Below are 25,628 nucleotides of genomic sequence, written 5' to 3' on the forward strand. Positions count from 1 at the left end.
TACAGGTTTTCCTGTAGGTAGCAAAGTGATTGTAGATAACTGCAGAAGTCACATTTAGGACATGAAATTAGTGTCTAGCATTATTTTTCCCATCCACTAGACAACTTTTACTTCTTGGTTCATGCTACAAATCATGGGTTATTTTGAAAACTTATATTATCACCTAAAGAAGTTGCATGAGCAAGTCTGTCTATACCTGAAATTCTAACAAAAAGCAAATACGAATGAAATTTCAAGTTAATAAAAAAATTAAATAAAAGCAAAATTAAATTTAGACTATAAAATCAGAAAATTGAACTTCGGTTATCTAAGAAATTCCCTGGACACAGTATCCTTTGCTTCCCCACAATATCTAAAAAGGAAACAGTGCCTGTCTATATATTTATCTTTAGTTTGTGAAATCCTTTATTTTCTACCTGTATGAAGATTCAGGGGAAGAGTATTTTTTCTTTTCTAATTTGTTCAACTTAGCTAACAGCAAAGATAAATTTAAATGACATTTTTATGAGGACCTTTTCTAAGAGTGTCGATAATATGGCAAATGACCTGGTTACTAGGATTAAATCTGTGGTTGGAAAAGCACTCCATTCTAAAAACAATGAATTCTAAATCAACCAACCTAAATGTGCAAGTGTGAGAGTGTTTGGTAACCACAGCTCTACTCAGACCCCATGGAAGAAGAATCAGTTCCATTGCCCAGGGTTAAGTTCTCAAAAGGATCAAAAGCCTATTTCTTTTTCTTTTTCTTTTTCTTTTCTTTTCTTTTTTTTTTTTTTTTTTTTTTTTTTTGACATAGGGTCTCACTCTGTGGCTCAGGTTGGAGTACAGTGGCATGAAACACATTCTTTAAAAAAATTTTTTTTAAATTTTAGTTAGCAGAATTCATAAAGATGCTGCTCAATATTGTTCTAAAAACAATAAACAATTTCTAGATTTTATATTCTACAGGGTAGAGAACTGTAAGCAAACAGAACTAGTTTAGAACATTTTTCTCTTAAAGTTACATTCCAGTGACACAGGCAATATTTAAGGAAGCAGGCCCCATATATGTGTGTGGTCTACGAACTGAAAGTCATATTTAATATCAATTCCATTTCATAAAAATAAAACAAAACTATACTGTTTTCAGGTATTAGAAATAAAGTTTCCAGTTAATGAGCTCACGACTAAGACCAATATGGCAACAGTGAAGAGAAGACATACAGAGAAACATGTATATGTGGGGATTGAAATTGTATATCAGTTTTTATTATCAAAGGGTAAGTTTCATATTTTAAATCATATTAAAATTATGATGTCAAGTTTAGAAAAATGTCATCTCCAAAAACCAACTGTTAATTTATTAAGAATGGCATAAGAAAAGCAAGAATTCAAAAACCAGTATACGTATGTTTCATAACTGCATTCCTATTTTCTTACCCTGTATATGGTATAGTCGGACTCTGTGAGTAACATGGTCAAAAAAGGAAGTCACTTCCGAATAAATCCTTCCATGGGTCACTCTGACAAAGGGTGGAGTTGTGTAAACATAAGGCTGAGGACAAAAAAATATATTTGAAAAAAATATTTTGGCTTCCAAACTTTTAAAACTTTTATCACTTGATATTTGCAATTTTAAGTGTAAACCAGATCTTATAAGGTAGCAGAATAAGCATGTGATAAAAACTGAACATGTTTTTTATTTTTTAAAAATGCTGAAAATAGGAAATAAAAATGTTTACAGCTTAACTGGTCTAGAAAGCACTATACAAATTTCTAACTAAAATCCTTCTATTTGTCCATCTAGTTATTTATTGGAAACAGCCATCATCCTACAGAAGTGACATTTTCCCAGGCAAATATTTATTATAACCATGGTCCCAGCCCCCTAATGTTCAGGGTTTGGGACAGGTGGCAAGGATGACTATAGGCAGTCATCTAACCAAACTGAAAGCAAGATTCAGAAATATAGTTTAATTATAGCTTGGTTCACTAAACTATAAAACATTCTGTCCTTTTACTTGAAAGAACTAGCTGAATATAAAGTAAATTTAACAAACTTAAAAAAACTACTTGGAAACCACTAGTTTAGTTTTTATTTAAATTCAAAAAAATATGGTAATAAAGCACGTAACTTACGTGACATGGAAACAAATTTAAAACATTCATGAGTAATTACATTTTTAAAGTATTAGATACCTAACAACAACATAAAAAGTTAGGCTTGCGCCGGGCGTGGTGGCTCAAGCCAGCACTTTGGGAGGCCGAGGCGGGTGGATCACGAGGTCAAGAGATGGAGACCATCCTGGTCAACATGGTGAAACCCCGTCTCTACTAAAAATACAAAAAATTAGCTGGGCATGGTGGCGCGTGCCTGTAATCCCAGCTACTCAGGAGGCTGAGGCAGGAGAATTGCTTGAACCCAGGAGGCGGAGGTTGCGGTGAGCCGAGATCGTGCCATTGCACTCCAGCCTGGGTAACAAGAGCGAAACTCCGTCTCAAAAAAAAAAAAAAGTTAGGCTTGCAATATGAAATACTTAAACAGTATACGATTTTCAGAAAGAAAAAGTAAAACAAATTTGAAAAAATAAAAAGAGAAATAAGATTTTCAGAATGGTATAATTTTCTTCCAAATTCATCTCTTTGGCTAGGGAAAATTTTCTGCAGTTAATAAAATTCTTAATGGTTTACAAAGTTCTTGTAACTAATTACCAAATAGCTAGAAAATGAGAGGTGGGGATGAGAACCTGGGATGGTGAGTTCTGGGCTCTTGCCTTTTTCTGATGCACTAGATTGCCTCTTTCCCTGATGTTTCTTATTTTCTCTCTGTAAAAATGACAATTGTTTTATCTTTCTATCTGACATTAGAACTATTGAAAGATAGTTTTAAATAAATTATTAATATTGATGCCTAATACTCTATAGCACAACTATGTTTTTAAGTATAAATACAATCAATCAAAATAAAATGTCCAATGACAAAAGCTGGTAAATGAGAAAACATTAAAACAGCTCATAACTGGGATTCACTGCCCATCCTGGAATACCTCGTATAAGCTATAGTTTGTCTTTAATTCCTCAGAGACAAAAAAATTAAAAATAAAAAACCCAAACAGCTAAAAAACACCTAGAATCCTTAGTGTAGCCTACAAAATCCCTTAAAATCCAATATTTGATTTTAGTAAGCGGAGTTCATAAACTGCGGAGCAAAAGCAACTTTTTCAGGAGATAGGTCCCTATCTAACAAGACAATCATTAGGAGACTATTTCACTGATCTTGAGGTGGAAAAAACCTATAAAGGTATAGAAGCAAAGGAAAAAACTCTAAAGAAAAAAAAATTACTACATAAAAAATTAAAACAAATTTAAAAGAAAAATACTATAAAATAATTAACAAACTAAATGACACAGTAAGAAACATTTTACAACATATGGGAAAAAGGATTAATTTTACCACATAAAAAGAATAATCAGGGATCATCAGGACATAGCAATAGAAAAAACAGTCAAAGAACAGGAATATGAAAATCACAGATGGAATATGAAAGATAAATGAAGGCACAAAAAAGTTCAACTTCACTAGTAATTACAAAATCTTAACAGAAACAATATTTTTCTATTAACTTATTATTACACGCAAAGCTTTTAATATGGCTAATTCTCAGTGCTTGGAGTGGGATTTTAGAGTTACTTTCAAAAAATGGTGGTGGGATTAAACATTTACCCAGTCTTTCTAGAAGGGAGATAAGCAGTATAAAGCAAAAGGCCTTAAAAGACTTCAGACACTGATACAAAATCAAAATGACTCTTCTAGAAAGTTATTATCAGGAAATAATCAGAATTGCATAAAAAGAATGCTACAAACAAAGCATATCACAATGTGACCGTAATGAAGACGTAGGAGAAAAAGAACATATGCAACATCTTAAACACAACTGTGTATATTAAAGTTGCATTTTGTAAAAACATACCATCAGATTGTGAGCACTAACAAAGGAAAAACAAAATACGTACATGCAATAAGTCAACACTTGAGAATGGGGAGAAAAGAATATGCATAAAATAAAAAACAGTAAGAAATACATCGAAAAGTTGGCAATGATTTTCATGGGATTGTGCACTAGTTAGTAAAATTTGTTTTCTTTAGTTTTTGGCATTTTCAAAATGTGTCAGAGTTTGCATATTACTACCTTTATAGTAAAGTGTGAGAAAAAAATTGTTTTTTAAAGGGCTGAAAGTTCAGGAAAAAAACTGTCCAGTGGACAATCTGTTTCTCCTATAGGGCTAGAGGTTTTGTGCCTGTATAAAATGCATACATATAAAAAACACCACAATAGCACCCTAATTGTAAGTAAAATGTGGTTTCTTCCCATGTTCACTGTTTACCCTATTTGGACATCTTTCATTGTAGCATCTTAACAAATTTCAACTCTGAGAAATTATTTATCTAACAGGGTCTGGCTCTATCAACCCAGGCTGGAGGGCGGTGGCATGATCTCAGCTGACTGTAACCTCCGCCTCACAGGCCCAAGCCATCCTCCCACCTCAGCCTTCCTGGGACTGCAGGTGTGGGCCCCCATGCCTGGCTAATTTTTGTACTTTTTTTTTTTTTTTTTTTGTAGAGAAGGGGTTTCGCCATGTTGTCCAGCCTGGTCTTGAACTCCTGAGCTCAGGCAATCCACCCTCCGTGGCTTCCTAAAGTGCTGGAATTATAGGCATGAGCCTCTGTGTCCAACCATTTATCTATTTTTTGACTACAAATTGCTAAGTATCAATAAGGTGATAGATAATCTTGAAACTAAAGCCTCATCTCTCCCTAATACATCAACAGATGATAAAATGACACTCACTTATCTTTTTCCTCAATATTCTTTCAATAAATGTTCATTCCATTTGTCATCTCATCAGTACCACCTACCTTAGCATTACCATCAGGTAAAAAGAGGTAGGCACCACTTTTGTCTCTTTTAATCGTGGTTCCATACCATGAAAATTGAACGTTTACTTCATGGTGTTTACCATCTTCTTTAGTCATCATTTGCTAAAGATTAAAAAAAAAAAAAATTTAAGCAACTCACCACTAAGATGTTAAGAATATTGCATCTGGTTCTATGTGTATGACAAATTTGAAAAAAACATAATTTCTATACTTATCTTGTGAACCAGTGACACACTGCCCACGTAGCAGTCCCACCCATAGATCATACATGTGAGCACCAAGGGGTCAATGAAGGTGCAAACAGCTTCTCATGCATCCTTTTACTCAAGAGTATTTGGTACAGCTCTACTTAAGACTTTTTTCCTCTTTTGCATAATTAATCTACACACATTGTAGCAAAAATGATAAGCATTCCAGGAATTTTAGAACTATTCAGAACGTACCTTCATAAGTCCAGTTTGATCAAACCGAAGTAAAACAAAGGAGTTCTCCAATGTTATAGCTTCTTCAGTATTTATCACATTCTTTATGGTGAAAATTCCTCTATCTTCTACTTTATTGTTATACAAGACATAATCAGCTAAATGTGAATTTGAACTTGCTGATTCCAAAATCTTATACACTTTCAGTCCCAATGGTGGTATATGTGCTAGAAAAGAGATCTTTAAAAGATAGGGAAGAGAATTTATTAAAGAGAAATGTTATCTACTGAGAGGCAAACCATTTATATTTTTGGTAAAACCAACAAACTACCATATTTTTTTAAAAAAGAAGCCAGTTGGGCCTCCATGTCCACAGGTTCCATGTCCACAGTTTCAATCAACTATAGATCAAAAATATTTGGGGAAAAAAAAAAAAAAGGAAACAATAAAAATACAAATAAAAACTATAGTAAAATAACTATTTACACAGCATTTACATTGTTATCAGATGTTATAAGTAATTTAGAGATGATTTAAATATACAAGAGGATGTGTGTTAGGTTACATGGAAATGCTGATGCTCCTCAACTTATCATGGGGTTGTGTCCAATCAGAATTTGAAAATATTGTAAGTCAAAAAGGTATTTAATACACCTAACCTATCCAAAATAGCTTAGCCTAGTCTAGCTTACATGTACTCAGAGCACTTACGTTAGCCTACAATTGGGCAGAATCACCTAGCAGAAATCATATTTTGTGCTAAATATAAATAGCTTATGTAATTTATCATATACTGTACTGGAAGTAAAAAACAGAATAGTTGTATGGGTACTTCAAGTACCCTTGCTACTGAATGCACATGACTTTCACACTTCCATAAAATTGAAAAAATCTTAGGGTGAGCCATTGTAAGTCAGGGACTGTCTGTACTACATCATTTTATATAAAGAACTTGAGCATCCATAGATTTTTGTTATCCCCAGGGATGCTGGGACAGTCTTGTACAGATACCAAGGGATAACTGTATAATTATATTCTATAAATGCTTTGATAAGTTATGGTAAGACATACACATCTCAGTTTATCCAGAGAACCTAATAACCTACAGTTGGTAGGCCTATCAAAGCATTAATGTTTTTATCCAGTATGTAAACCTATATGATCATCCTCAATTATTTGACTGTACTTAGAATGCCTAGAGAAGGAAATTCTCCATGAATTTAAGGGCTTTGCAACAATGCCATTTCCTAATTATCAACATTTTTTGCAATACTGATATTTTACTGTATAAAAATGATTAACATAAATATTAAACATGTTAGTTCGGTCAGCACTAGCCATCAAATGTTCGAGGTTCAGCAGACTCTGAAGAGCATGCAGGATGCACACAGTATAAGACATGACCCAGCTTTCCAGGAGCTATTGCTCCATTTTCTAGATGGAGAGCTTCCTATAAAATCTGACCAAAATTTATATTATATTTTACCTTTCTATCTAAAAGACTATGCATATTTAAGAGTAGCTAGCAATAGCTTCTGTCAAGCAGAGCATTCTTAAGAGTTCGTAGTTGATGGCTGTATCTCCAGTACAGTTTAAATTATATTCCACATTTTAAAAGTTTAACTTTTCTAGTGGTACAGTGATCAGTTTAATATTGCTTATTTTAAGAAACTTTAGCATAAAAAATTATTACTTGAGCACAGATTTTCCCTAATTACATCTCAAAAAAGCAGCATCTTTATTTTAGGGCATTTCTCTTCCATGGTCTATTATGTCACCTTTGCAATGAAAAACTGAAACTATCGAAAGCAGGCATCCCCAAACTATGGCCCGCGGGCCGCATGCGGCCCCCTGAGGCCATTTATCTGGACTCCCCCGCCGCACTTCAGGAAGGGGCACCTCTTTCACTGGTGGTCAGTGAGAGGAGCACAGTATGTGGCGGCCCTCCAACGGTCTGAGGGACAGTGAACTGGCCCCCTGCGTAAAAAGTTTGGGAACACCTGATCCAAAGTTATTAAAAGTGGTATTTATCTCACTTTCAATATGCATAATTGTCATTAAATTCAGTTAGACCAAGACATTCAAAATTTTATGAGTAATAATTACTGCATTACCTTAGAATAAACAGTATACATCCTTACAAAGATATACAACATACAAACAACATATAATAAGATACAATATATATACTAACAAAGAAATTAACATTTTAGGGAACACAGGATCTTTTTTCCTTTAGTGTCATTTAACCAACCAGTTAAACTCTCTGGTATTTCCAACTTTCATCACTTCACATACACCAATGATGGCTAAATGGGGGCTACTGTACATACATAAATTATATACTCACTAGGTTTGTTTTACAATGCCTCCTTAAGTTCTATGGCTACAACATACCTCATAGGCTGTTTCTGAAATAGTATTTGCTGTATCCCAAACTGCACTGACTTGAACTTCCACAGGTTTTCCTGAAGCAGAGAACACTTGCACTTTGGGGGAATTCACATAGACTGAGACCATCGAGATTCGGTCTTGTTCTAAAGGATTATAGACCACAAGGTACCTGCAAAAACAGCTGCTTCATTATTGGGATCTCAAACTATTTTTACTTCTTTCATATATATACATATTTTTGAGATGGGGTCTCGTTCTGTCATCCAGGCTGGAGTGCAGTGGCGAGATTATAGCTCACTGCAGTCTCAACCTCCTGGGCTCAAGCGATCCTTCCACCTCAGCCTCCCGAGTAGCTGGGAGTAGCAGATGTAGTGCACACCACTACTTTCACAGAACTTTCAGAGAACAGGCAATTTCATAACAACAAATAGCACACAGTACAAAGGGTAACTAAATAATGATTCAGAAGACCTTTCTAAAGAAGAAATGCTTTACAGATGGAAGACATTAATAGATTTGTAAAAAAGCTTTTCTCTGTCCCAGAAAAAGGCCTATATAAATACGGTTTTATTCATCTGTCTAAAAGAATCAGCTCCATATAACTAATACCCTAATCCCTACCTAATCTTACCAAATAAAAAAATTCACAATATGTTTGCAATTTAGTCACAATTAGTTCCAGTTAAAAATCTGATATTCATTTTAGACCACTAAGACACAACAAAAATACATGGCTATATATGGAGAATCACATAATTCACACATATATTTTATATACAATGGCCTTTACTATTCAAGTACGTTGATTCTAAGAAAAGGTCACTTGAATCAAATTCGCTTATAACAGGGCCCCAAATTTTTATAGTAAGTAATGGTGGAAAAAAAAATGGGATTGAGGTAGAAAAAGGAAAATGCAAACTGTTAAAATAAGTTTAGGCAATATTTGCAACTATGTGCAACTTTCAGTATGAGCAGAACATAAATGACCTGAAATTTGGGGCACAATTTTTCCAACATTTCATACTAGCACATTATGACATCCTTCACATAACATTAAAGTTTTACATGATGGTTTTATTAATAAACTATATTTTAAAAAAATACACAAGGACTTTATTTTTCCTAAAGTCCTCTCCCAGTTCTGATTTTCAAATAATTCTCAGTTGAAGCACCTAACATCCTTGATTTTCTTACTAGCATAACTCTGCCAGATTCTCATTGTTTCATGGCTTTCCCTGTGAATAGAAATGTTCTAGATCATCACATTGCAGACTTCATGACATCTGCATCCTCTGCAAATTTTAAGATTTTACAGTTTATAATCAACTTGCATCATATTGTCTTCAAATAAATCAAAGAGAATTTCAAAGAGGATGGTTGACTAATAATATAACTCACTGATTTACTAGTGTTTATTTTCATGATCTGAAATATCTTTGTTTTCCTATACAATGTTGTAACTGCAGGAACACACTGAATAGTTGAATAACAACCACCTCCCCCCAACACTTTGTAGCTACAGATGTCAGATGCAAGCTTACCGGTATTCTTCCATCCTGCATGTGTCCCATATATTTTTGCTTTCAATTGCATTACAAAGTGTTCATTAAGAAACAAAATGAATATCTACAAGGGCCAAAACTAAAAGGAAGGACGACAACAGGAAAAATGAAGGAAAAGAAAGAGGATATAACACAAAATTTGTATGACACTAGACTTACAAATTTTTCATCAGAAGCATTTACGTTAAAGCAACATTCTGAGATACCAAAGGTGATAATGGCATTAAGAATGTCTCTAATTCCTATTATGCCTATAGTATGCATCAGGATAACAAGACCTAACTTGTATTGCTTATGTTCATTGAGATTCCATATGTATACAAGAGATGAACAAATGAAGCCACATGGTCATAAACATATTTACAAAGAGCACTGAATCCTCCTAGTACTTAGATAAAATCTTATTTTACCCACAGGAGCGATTCTCAAGGAGAGTAAGTAAGGGTGATACCCTCTTGAGAGGTATTCTCAACAGACTTACCCGAGAGATTTTTCAACCTATTTGCGGCCTCCCACAGCCCTCCTACCAGAGCTTATGTTTCGCCTGACTGTTCCCCATTCACAAACACACCTAGTGAACCCCAACTGCCAGATTCATTACTACCAATGGTACTGTCCTATATTTCTAAGATATACTGGGGAAGAAAAACAATGCTGGATCACTCATTCTCTGCACCAAAGATGTTCAAACTAGAACCCCAGAAATGAGTGATTTACTATTGAAAGCCATGTTCTGGAAGCCTACAGAGCTAGTATTTAAAGAACTTGAGAAAACAGTGGCCTGAAAACTTAGGCTAATCTAATTTTGCCAAAGCCCTGAGGCATACCAAGGGACACTAAGCCTAGAATCCCTACCGGCATGTTCTTTGGATGCTCCACTACACAGAGCTGGTAATGAAGGCTGTGATAATAAAATATAATGGGTGCCCAATAAATAAATTCAATAATAAGCACCCAGAACACTAATTCTTTACTATGAAAAAAAGTACTCATACTTAATACAAACAATAATTCTAACCATATATTTGGTTTTGCACCATATTAAATCACTTTTTATAATAAGCTGTGAACTAGGTTCTATTTTGTTTCATTAGTATTTAGTATTTGACCATAATGCTAATTAGTATTTGACCATAATTATGTTTCTACTGTACTGAATGATTATGTAATTATCATGCCAGGAATCTATTCAAAAACTAAATGTGTAGAGTATATAATGAGTATAATGCTGCACTAAGAAAATAATTTTTAACATAATTAGAATTCACAGCATGTTTTTTATGTGTATCACAGTACAAATTTATCTAACGCACAAACTCCTGTCTATGTACATTTTAAGTAGAGTACAGAGAAAGGATGATCATATATAGATATATCCTTTGGAAATAAGTACACCATCATAAATTAACTTAATTTTCATTGTCATCACATTTGGTAGTCAAACATTTGTTATACTGCCAATATTCTCAAACATGAGTACTTTCAAGTCCTTTGGTTGTGAATGAAACCAACAGGTTTCAGTATCATAATATCATACTCACTTACTAAAAATTAACAATAATTGATTCACTTAACAGAATAATTATATCTTCAGAATGGGGAGGGTTAAATTCAATTTTAGCTGGAAGCTCAGTGCTTTTTTTTCTTCTCCAATTTCCACCACATCAGCTTCTTACATATCATCTGTCACCAAGTCACATCCAGCCTCCTAGTTCTCATTGTGACATCGGGTTCCCACAAATCAGGGTTATGAGCAATTATCTCAGTTCTGTATATACTAGGAATAACTTTTATCTCATGAAGAAAAAGCATTCATATGTTACCTGCCAATCAAATTAGAGGGCAGAAGATCATCTACTTTGGCTATGAGAAAAATGGAGAAAAATGAAAGAACATCTGTATGCTCATATCGAACTGGGAATCACTTTACGGAAGAACTGAATCCAAGTATAAACGTGTCTGTCCTTAAAGATTCTACTGAGGCTGAGTATACTAAAAATTCCTTTACCCCTTTCATAAAAGTAATTCATACCATGTTAAAAAAGAAAACTATGGAATACTGAGTTTTCTCTTGAGGTAAATCTAATCAGTGCCCACTAAAATGTGAACAACACACTAGGACCACACACGCTTCCTTCCAGGACTGGATGCAGAACAAAGCGGAAGGAACATGCTCCTTGGTCAGAGGGACCTTGGAATTATCATTCATAGTGCATCCTAAGCTGGTCCTCAGGCCTGCACAGGTAACCCGTGAGGCACAACCTTTCATCCTTCTCACTGGACAGATAAGGAAACTGAGGTTCAACAAGAGTAGGAATGTTGCCAAGACTGACCCAGCTAAAAGGTGCCACAATAGGGCTTAGAATGCAATTTTACCCCCATACCCATCTTCTCAACTACTTCACTCACAGGTCAAGCGTATAAAAATCCTTTGTGACAGCTGAAGTTTCCCGTGGAGATTCCCTTATTTCCAAATCCACATGTGAAGAACTTTCCCTTCAGCAATGCCAATATCCCCACAGAGCTTCTCTCTTCAGGAAGCTCAGCTGCACAATAAGCTATTTACATTTCATGTATATTATAGTTGTGAAAGAAAATTTATATACTGAAACATCAGAACAGAAAAAATCTTGCAATATATACTAAGGAGTTCATCTTATGACCTCACTGCATAAAGTAAGCAAAACAAGATTTGAGGAAACATTTTAAAAGCAACATACATATTTTTATGACTGTGAAAGGAAGACGAAAAATACATATATTTTCAAGTTCTTAAGTGCACTTTAAAACCAGCTGGGCAAACATCAGAAAGCTATATGAAAAATAACTGTAACTTCATATGCTTACCATAGGTACCTAACACAGAATAATGTTCAATAAATAGCTGATGAATAATCGGTGCAGAAGAATCCCACTAGCAGAATCTAACACTTGTAAATAGCATCTACTAATATGAGGCTTTATAGTTTTATCAGAGCAGTTTCATTTTGATGTAAATGTAAATTATATAATTAATCCCTTTGTAAAGAGAGGGAAATGACACAGTCAAGATCACAGAGAAAATTAGGAACAAACGAAAAACTAGAGGTCATTTTGTCTGACTCTTAATCAATGACAACATATTTTAAAAAATCATTTCCAACAAGAATGTATTCATCTTCTCTAGAAGCCTCATCAGCTTCTAGAATGTAACCTAAAGAAGAGTACTAAGCTTTATACAGTATTATGAATACGGAAACATATGAATATACAAGTTAACAAAAGTTATAATATATAGATCTGAAGTTCTTTTGATATATTCTACTTTGTTTTCTAGGTTTAAATATAATGCTTACCATATTAGCAGGAAAAAATTCAAGATATTAAAAACTAAGAGTGCCTTTTTGAGTTATACTAGATCTTCAAAAATCACAGTTGTGTGATTCCTGGACTCTTGAGTCGAACACATTCAAGTTCAAATCCCCACCATGTCATGAGTTTCAGAGGCTTTGGACAAGTTATTTCACTTCCCCAAGACTAATATCCTCATTTATAAAATCAGAAATCAAGATTATTGTTAATGTTAAATTATAAAATGTTTAGAAAACCTCCTACCTCAGACCAAGCACAAAAAAGAATCTCAATGACCATATAGCTTATGGCTAAGTTAAAAAGCTAGCAAAGACAGGAAAGAAAGATGCTATATGGTATGTATAGTTATAAACTTATGAATGTGAATGCATAACCCCAGTCAATCAAGTACCTACAGTCTAGGAAGGGGAGGCACAAAAACAAACTGGTAAGTTCAATATAACTGGGCAGGCAATAAGACAAAGGTATGCATAGCAGGTCATGTGATGCATATGTACGCATACAGACAGACAGACAGACATACACACACACACACACACACACACACACACACACACACACAGATACATAAAGGAGTCAGGAAGATTAAGAATTATCAGATCAATCAAAATAGAAAATTAATTTTATACAAAATAAGCAGATTGTATAATATATGCAGAAAATGAAAAAATGTCATTTAGTAGGAAATAAAAATGAATGGAGAGACATATCTTTCTAAATAAGGAAACTAAAATAATGCAAAAGCACAACTCTTCCAAAATTAATTCATAAGTCTCCTGCAGTGCCAACCAAAATCCCACCGAAATCCATTTCTTGGAAGAAAGGTGAGGGAATGAAAATGATCATGAGTTGGGCAAAACAATTCTATAACATACATACATCCTTAACAATAGATAAGCAAGACAAATGGTTATGCAGATACATTAAAACAATATGCCAACACTGATTCCAGATAAACTTAAAATTTTTAAACATAAAAATACAAAATTAGTAGAAAAAATAAATACATAATCTGCGGTACAAAAGGTCTTTCTAACCATAACTGAAAAATACAACAAAGGCTGACAGATTTGGTAACAAAAACTTAACAATTTTTCTATCTTAAAAATAAGATTAAGAAATAAAAACTGAAAAAAATTAGGAAAACTTGTAAAATGCTCTTATAAATCAACAGAAACATAAACACTCAAATAAAAAAAAAAGTGAGCATTTCACTTTTGTCAAATTGAAGCTGAGAAATAGATGATGTTTCCACTTCCAGGGGAAATGGAGCAGCTGACAACAAACAAGAGTGCTCACTTCTACTAGCCAACTAGAAAAACCAGGTAAAAAAACAATAATCATTTGCCTGAGGGCAACAGAAAATTGCTGAGGAGAAGAAAAAATGTCAGAAAACTGACCAGCCTTCTGCAGTCATTTTCACTCTGGGGCATGCCAATTCTCAGCAAGGGAAAGGCTGTGAGTTCCATGCAAAACCTAGTGAAAAGTCTAGAAGAAATTACAGGAAAAACAAAGAGGTCAAAAGAGCATTTGGTAGAGACTTTGGGAGGCTTCACTTTGATTTTTTCATTAGGACAAGTGCCAAATACTGAGGCTACACAGAAAGGGAAGCTTAACGCCTAAAAAGAAAGCTTCTGAAAAGTAGAGCAGAGACATCTCATGACATTCCAGAAGCCACCAGGGAATAGGGCCTATAGATAATAAGTTGGCTGTTCGTTGTAAACTTACCTAGAAAGCCAGGTGAACAACAGGTTGAATAAATCAGTCTCAATCTAACATAGTCCTTGACTGGGACAATACCTATCTAGAAGAAGATATTTTCTAGAGTCTATAAATTTTATACACAATTGTCTAGTACTCAACATAAAATTAAGAGGCAACACAAAAGACAGAGCCACATGACTAAACACCAAGAATAAAAGAAACTAGAACCATTTATGACCCAGATAGACATGGCCAAGGAAAGAGAAAAACATGAATAAAATAGACAACAAGGTAGAATTTTACCACAGAAATTAACATATTACAAAATAATCAAATGAAATTCTAAAAGGATATTTAAAATGAAAAACTCCACAGATGTCTTTAACAATAGCAGAATAAATATGCTTAACTCCACAAAAAAGAAGTCAATAAAAAATATCCAAACTGAAGTGGTGACAAAAAATAAGCAATATAGAAAAGAATGTTAGGGACATAGGCAACTCGGTGAAAAGATATAATATGTGAAACAGGATATGAGTAGATGGAAATAAAAGAGAAAATAGCACAATAGAATTATCTGAATAGCTGAGGATTTTCCAAAACTAAAGAAAGAGACTGGCAACCACAGATAGAAAACACTCTGTGATCCCCAAAAGGAGAAAATACGCCTGGTGCGTCATGTTAAATCTTCCTATCCCCCATGAAAAGGCAAAATCTGAGAAGCAACCAGTAAAAATAAGATTACACTCTTCGGAGAAGTAACAGTAAGATCATCAGCTGACATATCAACAGAATTAAAGAAGCCAGAAGAAAATAGAATTACATACTTGAGGTGGTGAGAAAATATAAACAATACTGACAGCCTAAAAATCTACATCCAGCAAAACTTTCTTTAAATAGTGATAAAGATGGCTTCAGAGAAACAAAAACTGAAAGTATGGGTTTCTAGCAAATTTGTACTAAAAGAAATATTAAGTCTTCAGGCAAAAAGAAAAGAATTTCAGAGAGAAACATGAGACTGCAGGGAAAAATGAAGAGCACAAAGTGGGGTTAAATATGTAAGAAAATATAAATGATACCACGAAACACCACAAAAGTAATAATTTGAATTAGACTATAATAAGTCATCTATGCTTTTCTATGGTAAATACTAAAAGAATATTAAAATCATCTAGAAAAGACGGCAAGAAAAGAGAAAAAGAACTTGATGATTTACCAAAATATTAGCAATATCTACTGTTACATGGTAGTGTAATTATTTTTCATACTTTGTAAATTTCTTATGTCTAGCAACTATAATTTTATAATCAGAAAAAACTATAACTTATAAATAGTCTCTTTCAACCCAATGATTCCTACTTTTAGAAGTCTAGTGTAAGGAGGCCAAGTGTGGTAGTTCATGCCTGTAATCCCAGCACATTGGGAAGTCGTGGCTGGGCCGAGCGTGGTGGCTCACACCAGTAATCCAAGCACTTTGGGGGCCAAGACGGGAGGATCACCTGAGGTCGGGAGTTCAAGACCAGCATGAACAACATGGTGAAACCTCGTCTTTAGAAAAAAAAAAAAAAAAGAGTTTGAGACCAGCCTGGCAAACATAGTAAAACCCTGTCTCTACTAAAAATACAAAAATTAGCCAGTGTCATGGCGCATGCCTATAGACCCAGCCACTCAGGAGGCTGAGGCATGAGAATCACTTGAACCCAGGTGTCGGAGGTTATATTGAGCCAAGATCACATCACTACACTCCAGCCCGGGTGACAGAATGTGACTCTGCCTCCCCCCAAAAAAATTTAGGGGAAATTTGTAAGGAAAAAAACAGAAATATAGTAAACAAAAAATATTTAAACTATTTTATTTCCACATCTAAGCAATGCAAATATCTAAAAAACACTATTAAAAACATTATATTAGCTAATCAATATAACGAGGGAACACATTAATAATTAAAAGTATACTTATGTATTAGATTAATAGCCATTAAGTAGCCATTAAATATTCATGAGTAATTTTTTAAATACTAGAAAATGTTTGTTGTATTATTAAATACAAAAGAATATTCTGAATTATACACAAAGAATAATCAGTGAAATATAAAAACCTAAACAATTCTTAAAAAAAAAAACCCTGTGGTTAATAATTACTTCCTCTAGGCTCTAGGGTAATCAGTGAATATGCTACAAATCCTTTTGATAGCTTTGGATGTAAACACTATTCTACAAGAAATTACGTGTTTTTTTTTTTTTAATCAGAACAATAACATCAAAAAACAAACAAATTTTTTAAAGGGCAAAGGAAGCAGGGAAATCCTCTCCAGGGATAAAGGCACAGACAAATGGGAAATAATGTTATTTTCAGGATATACAGGCCATCCACTATCACTAGAAGCTACATAGTAAAGTGAACCTCTAAAATGCAATTATACGAAGTTAGAAAAGGGGATAAAACTCAAGTCATACTGGAGAATGGGTTGTCTTTTAGTTATTCCAAGTAGCTTCGAGTTTTTTGTGCAGTTGATGGAAAAGGTTTAACGTAGTCAAATTTTCCTTTTTAATATCTACTTCTACATAGTTGCCAGGTAGAGAAAGAACTTAAGGAGTGAAGGCTCAAAACAGGAAGACAAAGTAGATAGCTTCAAGTTGATAGCCTAGACAGGAAAGGTGAAGACAGATACATCCATCCATTTTTCCATTAGAAATTTAAAAATCAGATTTCCAGGTATGATAGGGAGTATAATGACCCCAAGATGTCCATATCCTAATTCTAAAACCTGTAAATACTACCTTACATGGTAGAAAAGACTTTGCAGATGTGATTAAAGTACAGCTCTTGGGATGGGGAGCTCATTCTGGGCTTTCTAGGTGGGCCCAATGTATTTACAAGGGTCTTTATAAGAGGGACGATCCAACAGAGAAGACTATGCGGCTACAGAAGCAAGGGGATGGTATATGCAAAGAAGGGGCTACAGCCCACGGAATGCAGGTCATCTCTAGAAAAGGAAAAGGAAAAGAAATGATTCTCCCCTTAGAGACTCCAGAAGGAACCAGCCCTACCAATATTTTGTTAAATGAACTTCTGACCCCCAAAACTATAAGACAATAAATTTGTGTGTTTTAACAGAAATAAGTTTGTTGGTAATTTATTACAACAGCAATAGGAAATTAATACACCAGGCTACACTATTCCTGTTCAAAATAAGGACTAACCTCCAGTTTCACACTACAAAGACTAAAGACTTTTTGCCACCAAGGATATATAAAAGAAAATCCTGAGTCCTGAAAAACAGGATGGAGGTGAGCAAAGAGTAATAAGAAGAGCCTGGGGTCCTTGGGACTGGGCCCAAGTGTAGATTAAATGAAGTGGGTCTACCCCTTTGCCCTCTCTCCTACAGAGTACTCCCTGTATTCGCAAGGGAAAAATTTTAAATGACGGTTTCTGGAAGCTACTAGCTGTTTAGTAATAAATATGATCTGCTCTACTGAGAAAAAAAAATCACCACTAAGGTACAGAACACTCAACAATAAAAATTAGGATTTTACTGGAATATAGTAGTACCTAAATGTTACCTGATCTTCCTAATATACGAAAATTTATTTCACACCTTTCTCCATATTTAGGAAAAATCATTCTTAAAATTATGGACAAAAATATTATGAACCTATCATCTCATGGAGAGCCATTTGTCCAAGTAAAAGATTCAAAAGGAAGGTAAACAAGCATGCTGCATGGGTGATGAAATGCAAATATAAAGCTGTCCTTCACAAAACAGTATGACTGCAGTACCTAATACTGCTGTTGGCAACTAAATGATTTCTGCAAATATCTATTCTTCTCAAATGGAAGAATTCCACAAAATATTACTAATAATTTCTTAGTTTCTAAACTAAGAATGATAAGAAAAGTATGACATTATTAAGTAAATATCCTAGAAAGCTGTATGTTAGAAAATATTACTTAGTCAGAGTTATATTTGTTTACAATACTAATAGGCAAGCAGTAAGTCATATATAAAATTGTATTAAAGGAATATTTTTGCTATATTTAAGTAAATGACTTAGTTGGTGGCAGAGTTTTCCAGATGTTATGGTAATCATAGCAACTATAATGATAATAATAGCAACAGCTAGCACTTAATTACCCTTAAAACAGTGCTGAGTAAACAGTATGTACTTTACATGCCTATTTTACAGAAGCATAGCGGTTCTGTATCCTAGTCATGGTTATGTAGCCATTGAAATGATAGAGCCAGGATTCAAACTCAGTCAGTCAGTCAGGCAGTTGGAGGCAGGGAAGGTAGACCAGTTGTCTCCCCCAGTGGGTAAGGCAGTCAGGGTTCATGTGTTAGAAGCACTGATGCAGCAACTGGAACACTCAGAATTCCATTACCCTCCCCCTGCCTCTCTGAACACAGCCTTATCAGACTGCTCTATATTCACCCCAGCAAAGAACCTGCACTCCAAAGCCTCCCCACCTACAGTTGCAGAACTGGGGTAAAGGAGGTTTCCTAGAGATGACGATTAGTTTACTTCTCCTGGTTGCTGTGATGACAATACAAGCAGTTTTCACTAAGTTCTGTAAGAAGTAGTAAAAAGAAAATCTGCTACATCATAGGTCTTCATTTTGGAATACTGGAGATATTTTGGAGGACAGTGTCTTTATTTTACATTCCAGTTACTGGAAATACCTGGTTATTTTCCAGAGTAGTTTCTTCCTCAAAATTTCCTTTCCTGGTGTTTATCCAAATGAATGTTTTATAAATGATTAATACTTAGACAAGAAAACCAAATGTTAACTGGATGTGACCTCGGAGATCACCTATTTAACACGCCCGCCAAATATATAGAGCAAATGAAACTGAAGTTCCAAAAACATGAGCTGGTTAGTGACAGAGATGGGACTGGAATCAGTCCCCAGACTCTCAATGCAAGGCTTCCTTCACAACACTGTGCTCCTTTCAGGCATCTGACAGTGAGATCTGCCTAGAGCTCAATGACATGGAAATAACAGAGTTGGTATCAGTGTCAACAGAATTTGTAGTTGCAAATGCAACTCTAAACTACAAATGAAAATGTTAACCCTCAAAAGTAGATATACAAATTTCAGGGACTTCTCACAATGCAAAAAGCATTTCTAAGACCATAAATGTAACCAAAGCAGAATAAATATGTGGACTTACAATTTTTATAAAGAAGACTGAAAAATTTTACAACTATTTCCAGTACACAACAGAAAACAGTAAGTCAATAAAAGAACATTCCTTTCTAAGTTTTCTAAAACTTTTGATATTAAGGCAACAACAACAAAAAAAAACAAACACAAATTGTATATAATTTGGCTGACCCCAAGAGTCTTGTCACCAATTAAGTTGCTTTCACTCTAAGAGTTTTGCCTAAAACAAAAATACCATCTGTTCTACCTAAAACATTAAGATGTTCCATTTCCTTGTCAATTCAGAAATCACATCTGTAACCATTTGCTGAAAAGACAGCAAAAGACATTATATTTATGGGTGACTGCATAAGGAATGATGTTCAATCAAAATGTAATTTTCATCTACTGGAAGAAATTTTCATTTCTCCAATGAATATAACGCTGTAACTTTGGAAGAACACGCAGTACACAAACAACCTAATTTTCACAAATAAAAAGGACCTTAAAAGTTAACAGAGTAAAATAAAACTGTTTTGTTGTTAAGGACAGAAATAGCAAAGATGTTTGTATTCATTTTCTGTATCTGTGTTGACAAATGAATTCTATCCTGTGTGAAATTTCCAGGTGAATAGAGGAGAAAACAACAAATTTTTACTAGTGCTACATCTCTTCACATTAGTAAGCCATCATATAACTGGTAAAAAATATGAAAACAATAAAACACAAACCACTTTCTACTTTCAAAGTATTTTTAGAAACAATATTGGTCCTAGGAAAGACTCCTAATATACAACCCAATGAATTGATTAAAGATAAAAAAACGCTAGAGAAAACATCACTCACAGTGAACACAAACACAGTGTCACAAGGGATAAAAGAACACATTTCGAAGAAAAATACACAAGCCAACCAACTACCTATAATATTTTGAGTATATATATTAAGTACCTAGAACAAATCTGAAATGCAGGAATGTTTCAGTTCGAAAAGTAACCCGATTTCACATACAATTGTCCTGCCCCCCCCAAAAAAAAAAAAAAAAAAAAAAAAAAAAAAAAAAGCTACTCTCTGAATAAGGATGAAATAAATACATCCAAAGGCTCTATTTAAAATGTTTCTTTTACCACAAAGTTGTGAAGTGTTCTGAAGTCCAAGATGGGCTTGAAGCCCTCCCTGACTTTTTCAGGATCAGGATACCTTCACTAAAATCCTTTTCCTTGTTCCTCTTGTTGTGCACGCTTTATTAATCTGCATTTAGAAGGAAAAAAAATCTAGTTCAGAAGGATGGAAGACTTCGAAATATGCCGTATCACTTCAGTCTATGCTCTGAACTGCTTTGGATTAATTAGCTTTATGTCACTATTTCAGAAGACATGATGAACACTGGAAGGAAAAGAAGTAGACAGTGGACAGAGAACTAAGTTTGCAAGAAACTGAAAACGATAAGCTACTGAAGGAATCTCACGTAACCATCAATCCCACCCCAAAAGAAATCATTTTTTAAAAATCTCTGATACTCCAGATATTTAGTTTACTTTAACATTTTCATAGTACATCACACATCTTCAATTAACAGGTGAAAAAATGTTGGTGCTACAGCAATAGCAGAACAGAATCATTCAAAATTTATATTATCTAGCAAACACACCAAAACTAACTCCACCTATTCTTTGACACCATCTCATCTTCTTTTCAAAGTTTTTCTTCAGTTACATACAGTTAGGAATTTCCAAATATCTTAACTAGAAATTATTATAATCCTTTATATATTATAAGTGGTATTCCCCATGCCAATTCTGCCTTCATATTTTAATATATCAAAATATCTCATCATAATTCTCTACATATATGAGCAGCTGTTCTTCCTCCCCATCTTCTGCACTTTCCTGATTATGGTCCTTAAAGGGTGAAGATGTTATTTGTAAGAAACAAGCAAAACAACTTTAATCTCACCACACAAAACACACAATTAAAACACATTTTATAATCTGAATTCCTTGTATAATAATCTGACAATAAACTAGAACCATGCAGTTAGTTAAGAAAGTTTGACTTAAAATATAAATAAAAAATCAATTAAAACACAGACTAACCAGATACTTTAGCAAGTAGTCTCTGAACATTAAGCTATTCTGCCCTTATTTTTCAAGAAATAAAAATAAAAAATATAACTTAAATGCAATCTATCTGTTTAATCACTTTCTCAAATAAAATCTAAAAGAATTTTGTACCTAAAAACAAAATCACAGCAAACTAATTATAAGTGCCTGGTAAGGAAGATTCTTTTAAAGTTCTGAAATGTGAAATTGAAGAAAAGAATGATTTAAAATCCTATGCTGTTAAAGCACTAAGGCAAATCCCACACTGTATATCACTGAAAAATCAATGTGTGAGACTGGTAATAGCCAGATGACAAACATTTTTCTTCAAATTTCTAAATGACAGTAAAAATGTATATTTAATTATATTACATTAGGTAGCCTATCATAAACTTTAAACTGCCTGATGCAAGAATTGTAAAAAGCATTATTTTAGAAGATGCAAGAATGGAATAATAAATTTTTTGAACAAATCAAATCTGATAATGAGGGAAGCCTGAAGTATAATTATGAAGCAACAACACTCAGTAAAGTCAAGGAATGGACTGTTACAAAGAAAAAAAAAGTCAACACCTTAACACCTAAATGATTAGAGACTGTGGTACAAAGGGGTAAAGAACACTGCTCAGCTAGCAAAGATTTCTTAAGAGACAGGCATTTTTGAACAGATTTGTGAAATGATGGGAATCAGAACAAAGAAAAGCTGAGGCACCCAAGCATTGATGATAGTAACAATCATGCCATTTAGAAGAGTCAAAGTGGTTTCTCCTATAATGCATCTTTTTAGGAAGTTTGCTAATGATTTTAAGCAATCTCATAATTCTCCTAAACCAATACTGTACGGATCTACAGTCGCTAAACTGTGAAATCCCAAAAGCTCTGAAAACAATCAAAAGCTTTTTTACAACTCATTTGGTGGTAAACCTAAACAGCACTGACATGAAGCTTTATAGAATTTGTATTTATCTCATTTGATATGAACATTCAGAAATTTCAAAAGAGACTCTGCAATAATATGCCACCCATGCACAGTACTTTCCTAAAATTAAAAAAAAAAAAAAAAAAGAATTCTGAGCCCTCACATATATCAACCCCTGAAGATTTCAGGTAAGGTACTGAGGATGTGTCTTATGGGGAGTCTATACAGCACAGTATAAATCACAGGTCACTTAGAAAAGAGTCCTTGCCTGTGCAGGTTCTGAGCAAGAAATAATCAAGAAGAAATGGAAGAGGCAAGAAAATATGAACACATACCAGCACAGTGCTGCCCAAGACAGAAATGCAAAGTAAACTTGTCACTGAATGAATGTATGAATCAAGGAATAAGGAGCTCTATTTTAACATAGGCCCACAAAGTCCTACAAAGAAATAGGAAATGTTTTAAAATATTTGATTTTCTTAATACTTAAATACCCCAAATCCCAATTGCATATATATGCTCTTATTTTATGAGCTTTTACTTTATCTCTTTAAATTTTTAATTTTGCAGCATCTAATTATGTTTTGGTTTTAGAATATGCAGAAAATTTCTCAGTTTCACTGTTTGATATGATTTTCCTACCTCACTGATAAGTCTGCAGAACAAGTTTTAAAGAAATGTCTAACAACCATTACTGAGTTATTCAGTATAGACCTGTTCAAAATACAAGTCCAGTCCCTGAGCCAAAGTGGCCAAGGAAGAGCAGCTGATAGAAAATCTGGTAGTTGCTCTTTGATCTAGTTAATGAATCTAATGTGCAGATGCTGCATGCTGCTTCTTCCTATCCAACAACCTTTATCACTTTCTCCTTTATTGACAGAAAGCCAGTTTTATTTAGGATGGCAATAGTCATAGCCTAAAAAACAAAATCAAAATGAACAATAACAAAAAACTGTTTCCCCATGCTAGACGCAGACATGTGCCATAGTTCTGGACAACGACATGTAATCAGAATTCTAATATGTGAAAATTCTGAGAAAGTTATTCAGTCTCCAATTTATCCCAACTGCTGTGACTTTCTTTTATTTTTATTTTTTTACTATAGTCAATAATTTATTTTTAATTAATAATTTTTTTAATATACTTTAAGTTCGGGGGTACATGTACAGATCTTACAGGTTTGTTACATAGGTATACATGTGCCATGGTACTGGTTTGCTGTATCCATTACCCCGTCATCTACATTAGGTATTTCTCCTAATGCTATCCCTCCCCTAGCCCCCTAGCCACCTACCCCCCAGGTCCTGGTGTGCGATGTTCCCCTCCCTATGTCCATGTGTTCTCATTGTTCAATACCCACTTATGAGTGAGAACATGCAGTGTTTGGGTTTTCTGTGCTTGTGTCAGTTTGCTGAGAATGATGGTTTCCAGCTTCATCTGTGTCCTTGCAAAGGACATAAACACATCCTTTTTTATGGCTGCATAGTATTCCATGGTGTATATGTGCCACATTTTCTTTATACAGTCTATCATTGATGGGCATTTGGGTTGGTTCCAGGTCTTGACTTTCATCTTTTGCTCATCCCTCTTTCTGGACAAAGCACAGGTGTAATGTATGTAGAAGCAGGAACCATCCTGTATTCACAACAAGAACCACAGGCTAACAGTGACAGAGCTAACAGGTAAAAGCAGCCTGGACCTTTGATGGCACCATGGAACATATCATGAGCCCTAGACTACCTACCTTTAAACTTGTCCATAAGAATAATAAAAGGCTTTCTTCAGAAGCCATTGTAATAAGCTTGCTGTTACATGAAGTTGAGTGCAATACAAAATGAAACACTATACATACAAGTAGTCACATTGGGTAACAAAGAAAAGCTAACACATACAAACAATTTCACTTTAAAAGAACGTAACAATGAATGCAAGATAATTCTGAATCAAAAACTCTCCCAAAAGCATTCATCACTATGGATAGATTATTTAATTGCCTAACAAATATTATATGACTTTTTTCTCATAATTTTTACCATCTCCACCTCTAATTTTTAGTTATTAATTTAATAAACACCTCCTATGTACCAAACACTTCTTCCATATTTCACTCAACCATTCACGATGTTTTAAATTCAAACAAGTCATCTTTGTTTTCTCCATAAAACTTGAAAACATAGATTTCATAAAAACTTAAGCTAAAATCTCAGAATTTACCAGTCCTATGTTCTCTTTATTATTAAAAAAATGCTACTTTAGGTACCTTTAAAAAATTGTTCTATGTAACTTAGGAATGTGGAATACTTGACCAATTCATTATTACATTTAAGTCTTTAAAAATATTTGTTCATATGATAAACAAAGCTGAGATGCACGTCCTTGTCCACAGTTCTCTCCACATCCATATCTGATTATTTCTGCAGGACAGCATTCCACCAGTGCAATTCCTAGCTCAAATGCTCCTGGCATTAGGTAATTTTCCTTAAAGATTTGCTAGGCATCATTTTGGAACAATAAAGAAGACCAACCCACACCTGCAAGAAGTTTATAGCAAGTTTCTTCCAAAGACTATTATGCATGTGGTCAGTGAGTAAACACAGTCCCATGAAGGCATATGAGAACAACACCCAGCCCTGATTCAAGGATCTCAACCAAGTTTCCAGAGAATGTAACATCTAAGCTGAGTCCTAAAAGACAATCAGAAATTTATCAGGCAAATGGTGTACCTGTGCATGTGCATGTCTGTATGTTTCCGCACTTAGGTGCATCTGGAGGTAAGGTCGAGTTTTTTTTTGGTTTTGCTTTTTTTTTTTTGGACACAGAGTCTCACTCACTCTCTTGCTCAGGCTGGAGTGCAGTGGTGTGATCTAGGCTCATTACAACCTCTGCCTCCAGGGTTCAAGCAATTCTGTCTCAGTCTCCCAAGTAGCTGGGATTACAAGTGCATGACATCACGCCTGACTAATTTTTGTATTTTCAGTAGAGGCGGGGTTTCACCATGTTGGCCAGGCTGGTCTGAAACTCCTGACGTCAGGTGATGCGCCTACCTCGACCTCTCAAAATATTGGGATTACAGGCGTGAGCCACCATGCCCGGCCAAGGTCAGAATTTTTT

General features: G+C 34.5%; 1 protein-coding gene across 1 annotated transcript in view; it reads right to left on the reverse strand.

The window, feature by feature from the left end:
• Positions 1 to 25,628, reverse strand: part of MAN2A1 (mannosidase alpha class 2A member 1) — a 174,776-nt gene that overhangs the window by 39,680 nt on the left and 109,468 nt on the right. The window contains exons 13-16 of the mRNA XM_003920707.4: positions 7,738 to 7,903; positions 5,362 to 5,580; positions 4,898 to 5,020; positions 1,420 to 1,534 (exon numbers count right to left, since the gene is read on the reverse strand). Coding sequence (XP_003920756.1) covers positions 1,420 to 1,534; positions 4,898 to 5,020; positions 5,362 to 5,580; positions 7,738 to 7,903 — 623 coding nt within the window. The remainder of the gene's footprint in view (positions 1 to 1,419; positions 1,535 to 4,897; positions 5,021 to 5,361; positions 5,581 to 7,737; positions 7,904 to 25,628) is intronic.

Source organism: Saimiri boliviensis, chromosome 1 (assembly GCF_048565385.1).
Source record: "Saimiri boliviensis isolate mSaiBol1 chromosome 1, mSaiBol1.pri, whole genome shotgun sequence".
In the NCBI taxonomy this organism is placed as follows: domain Eukaryota; kingdom Metazoa; phylum Chordata; class Mammalia; order Primates; family Cebidae; genus Saimiri; species Saimiri boliviensis.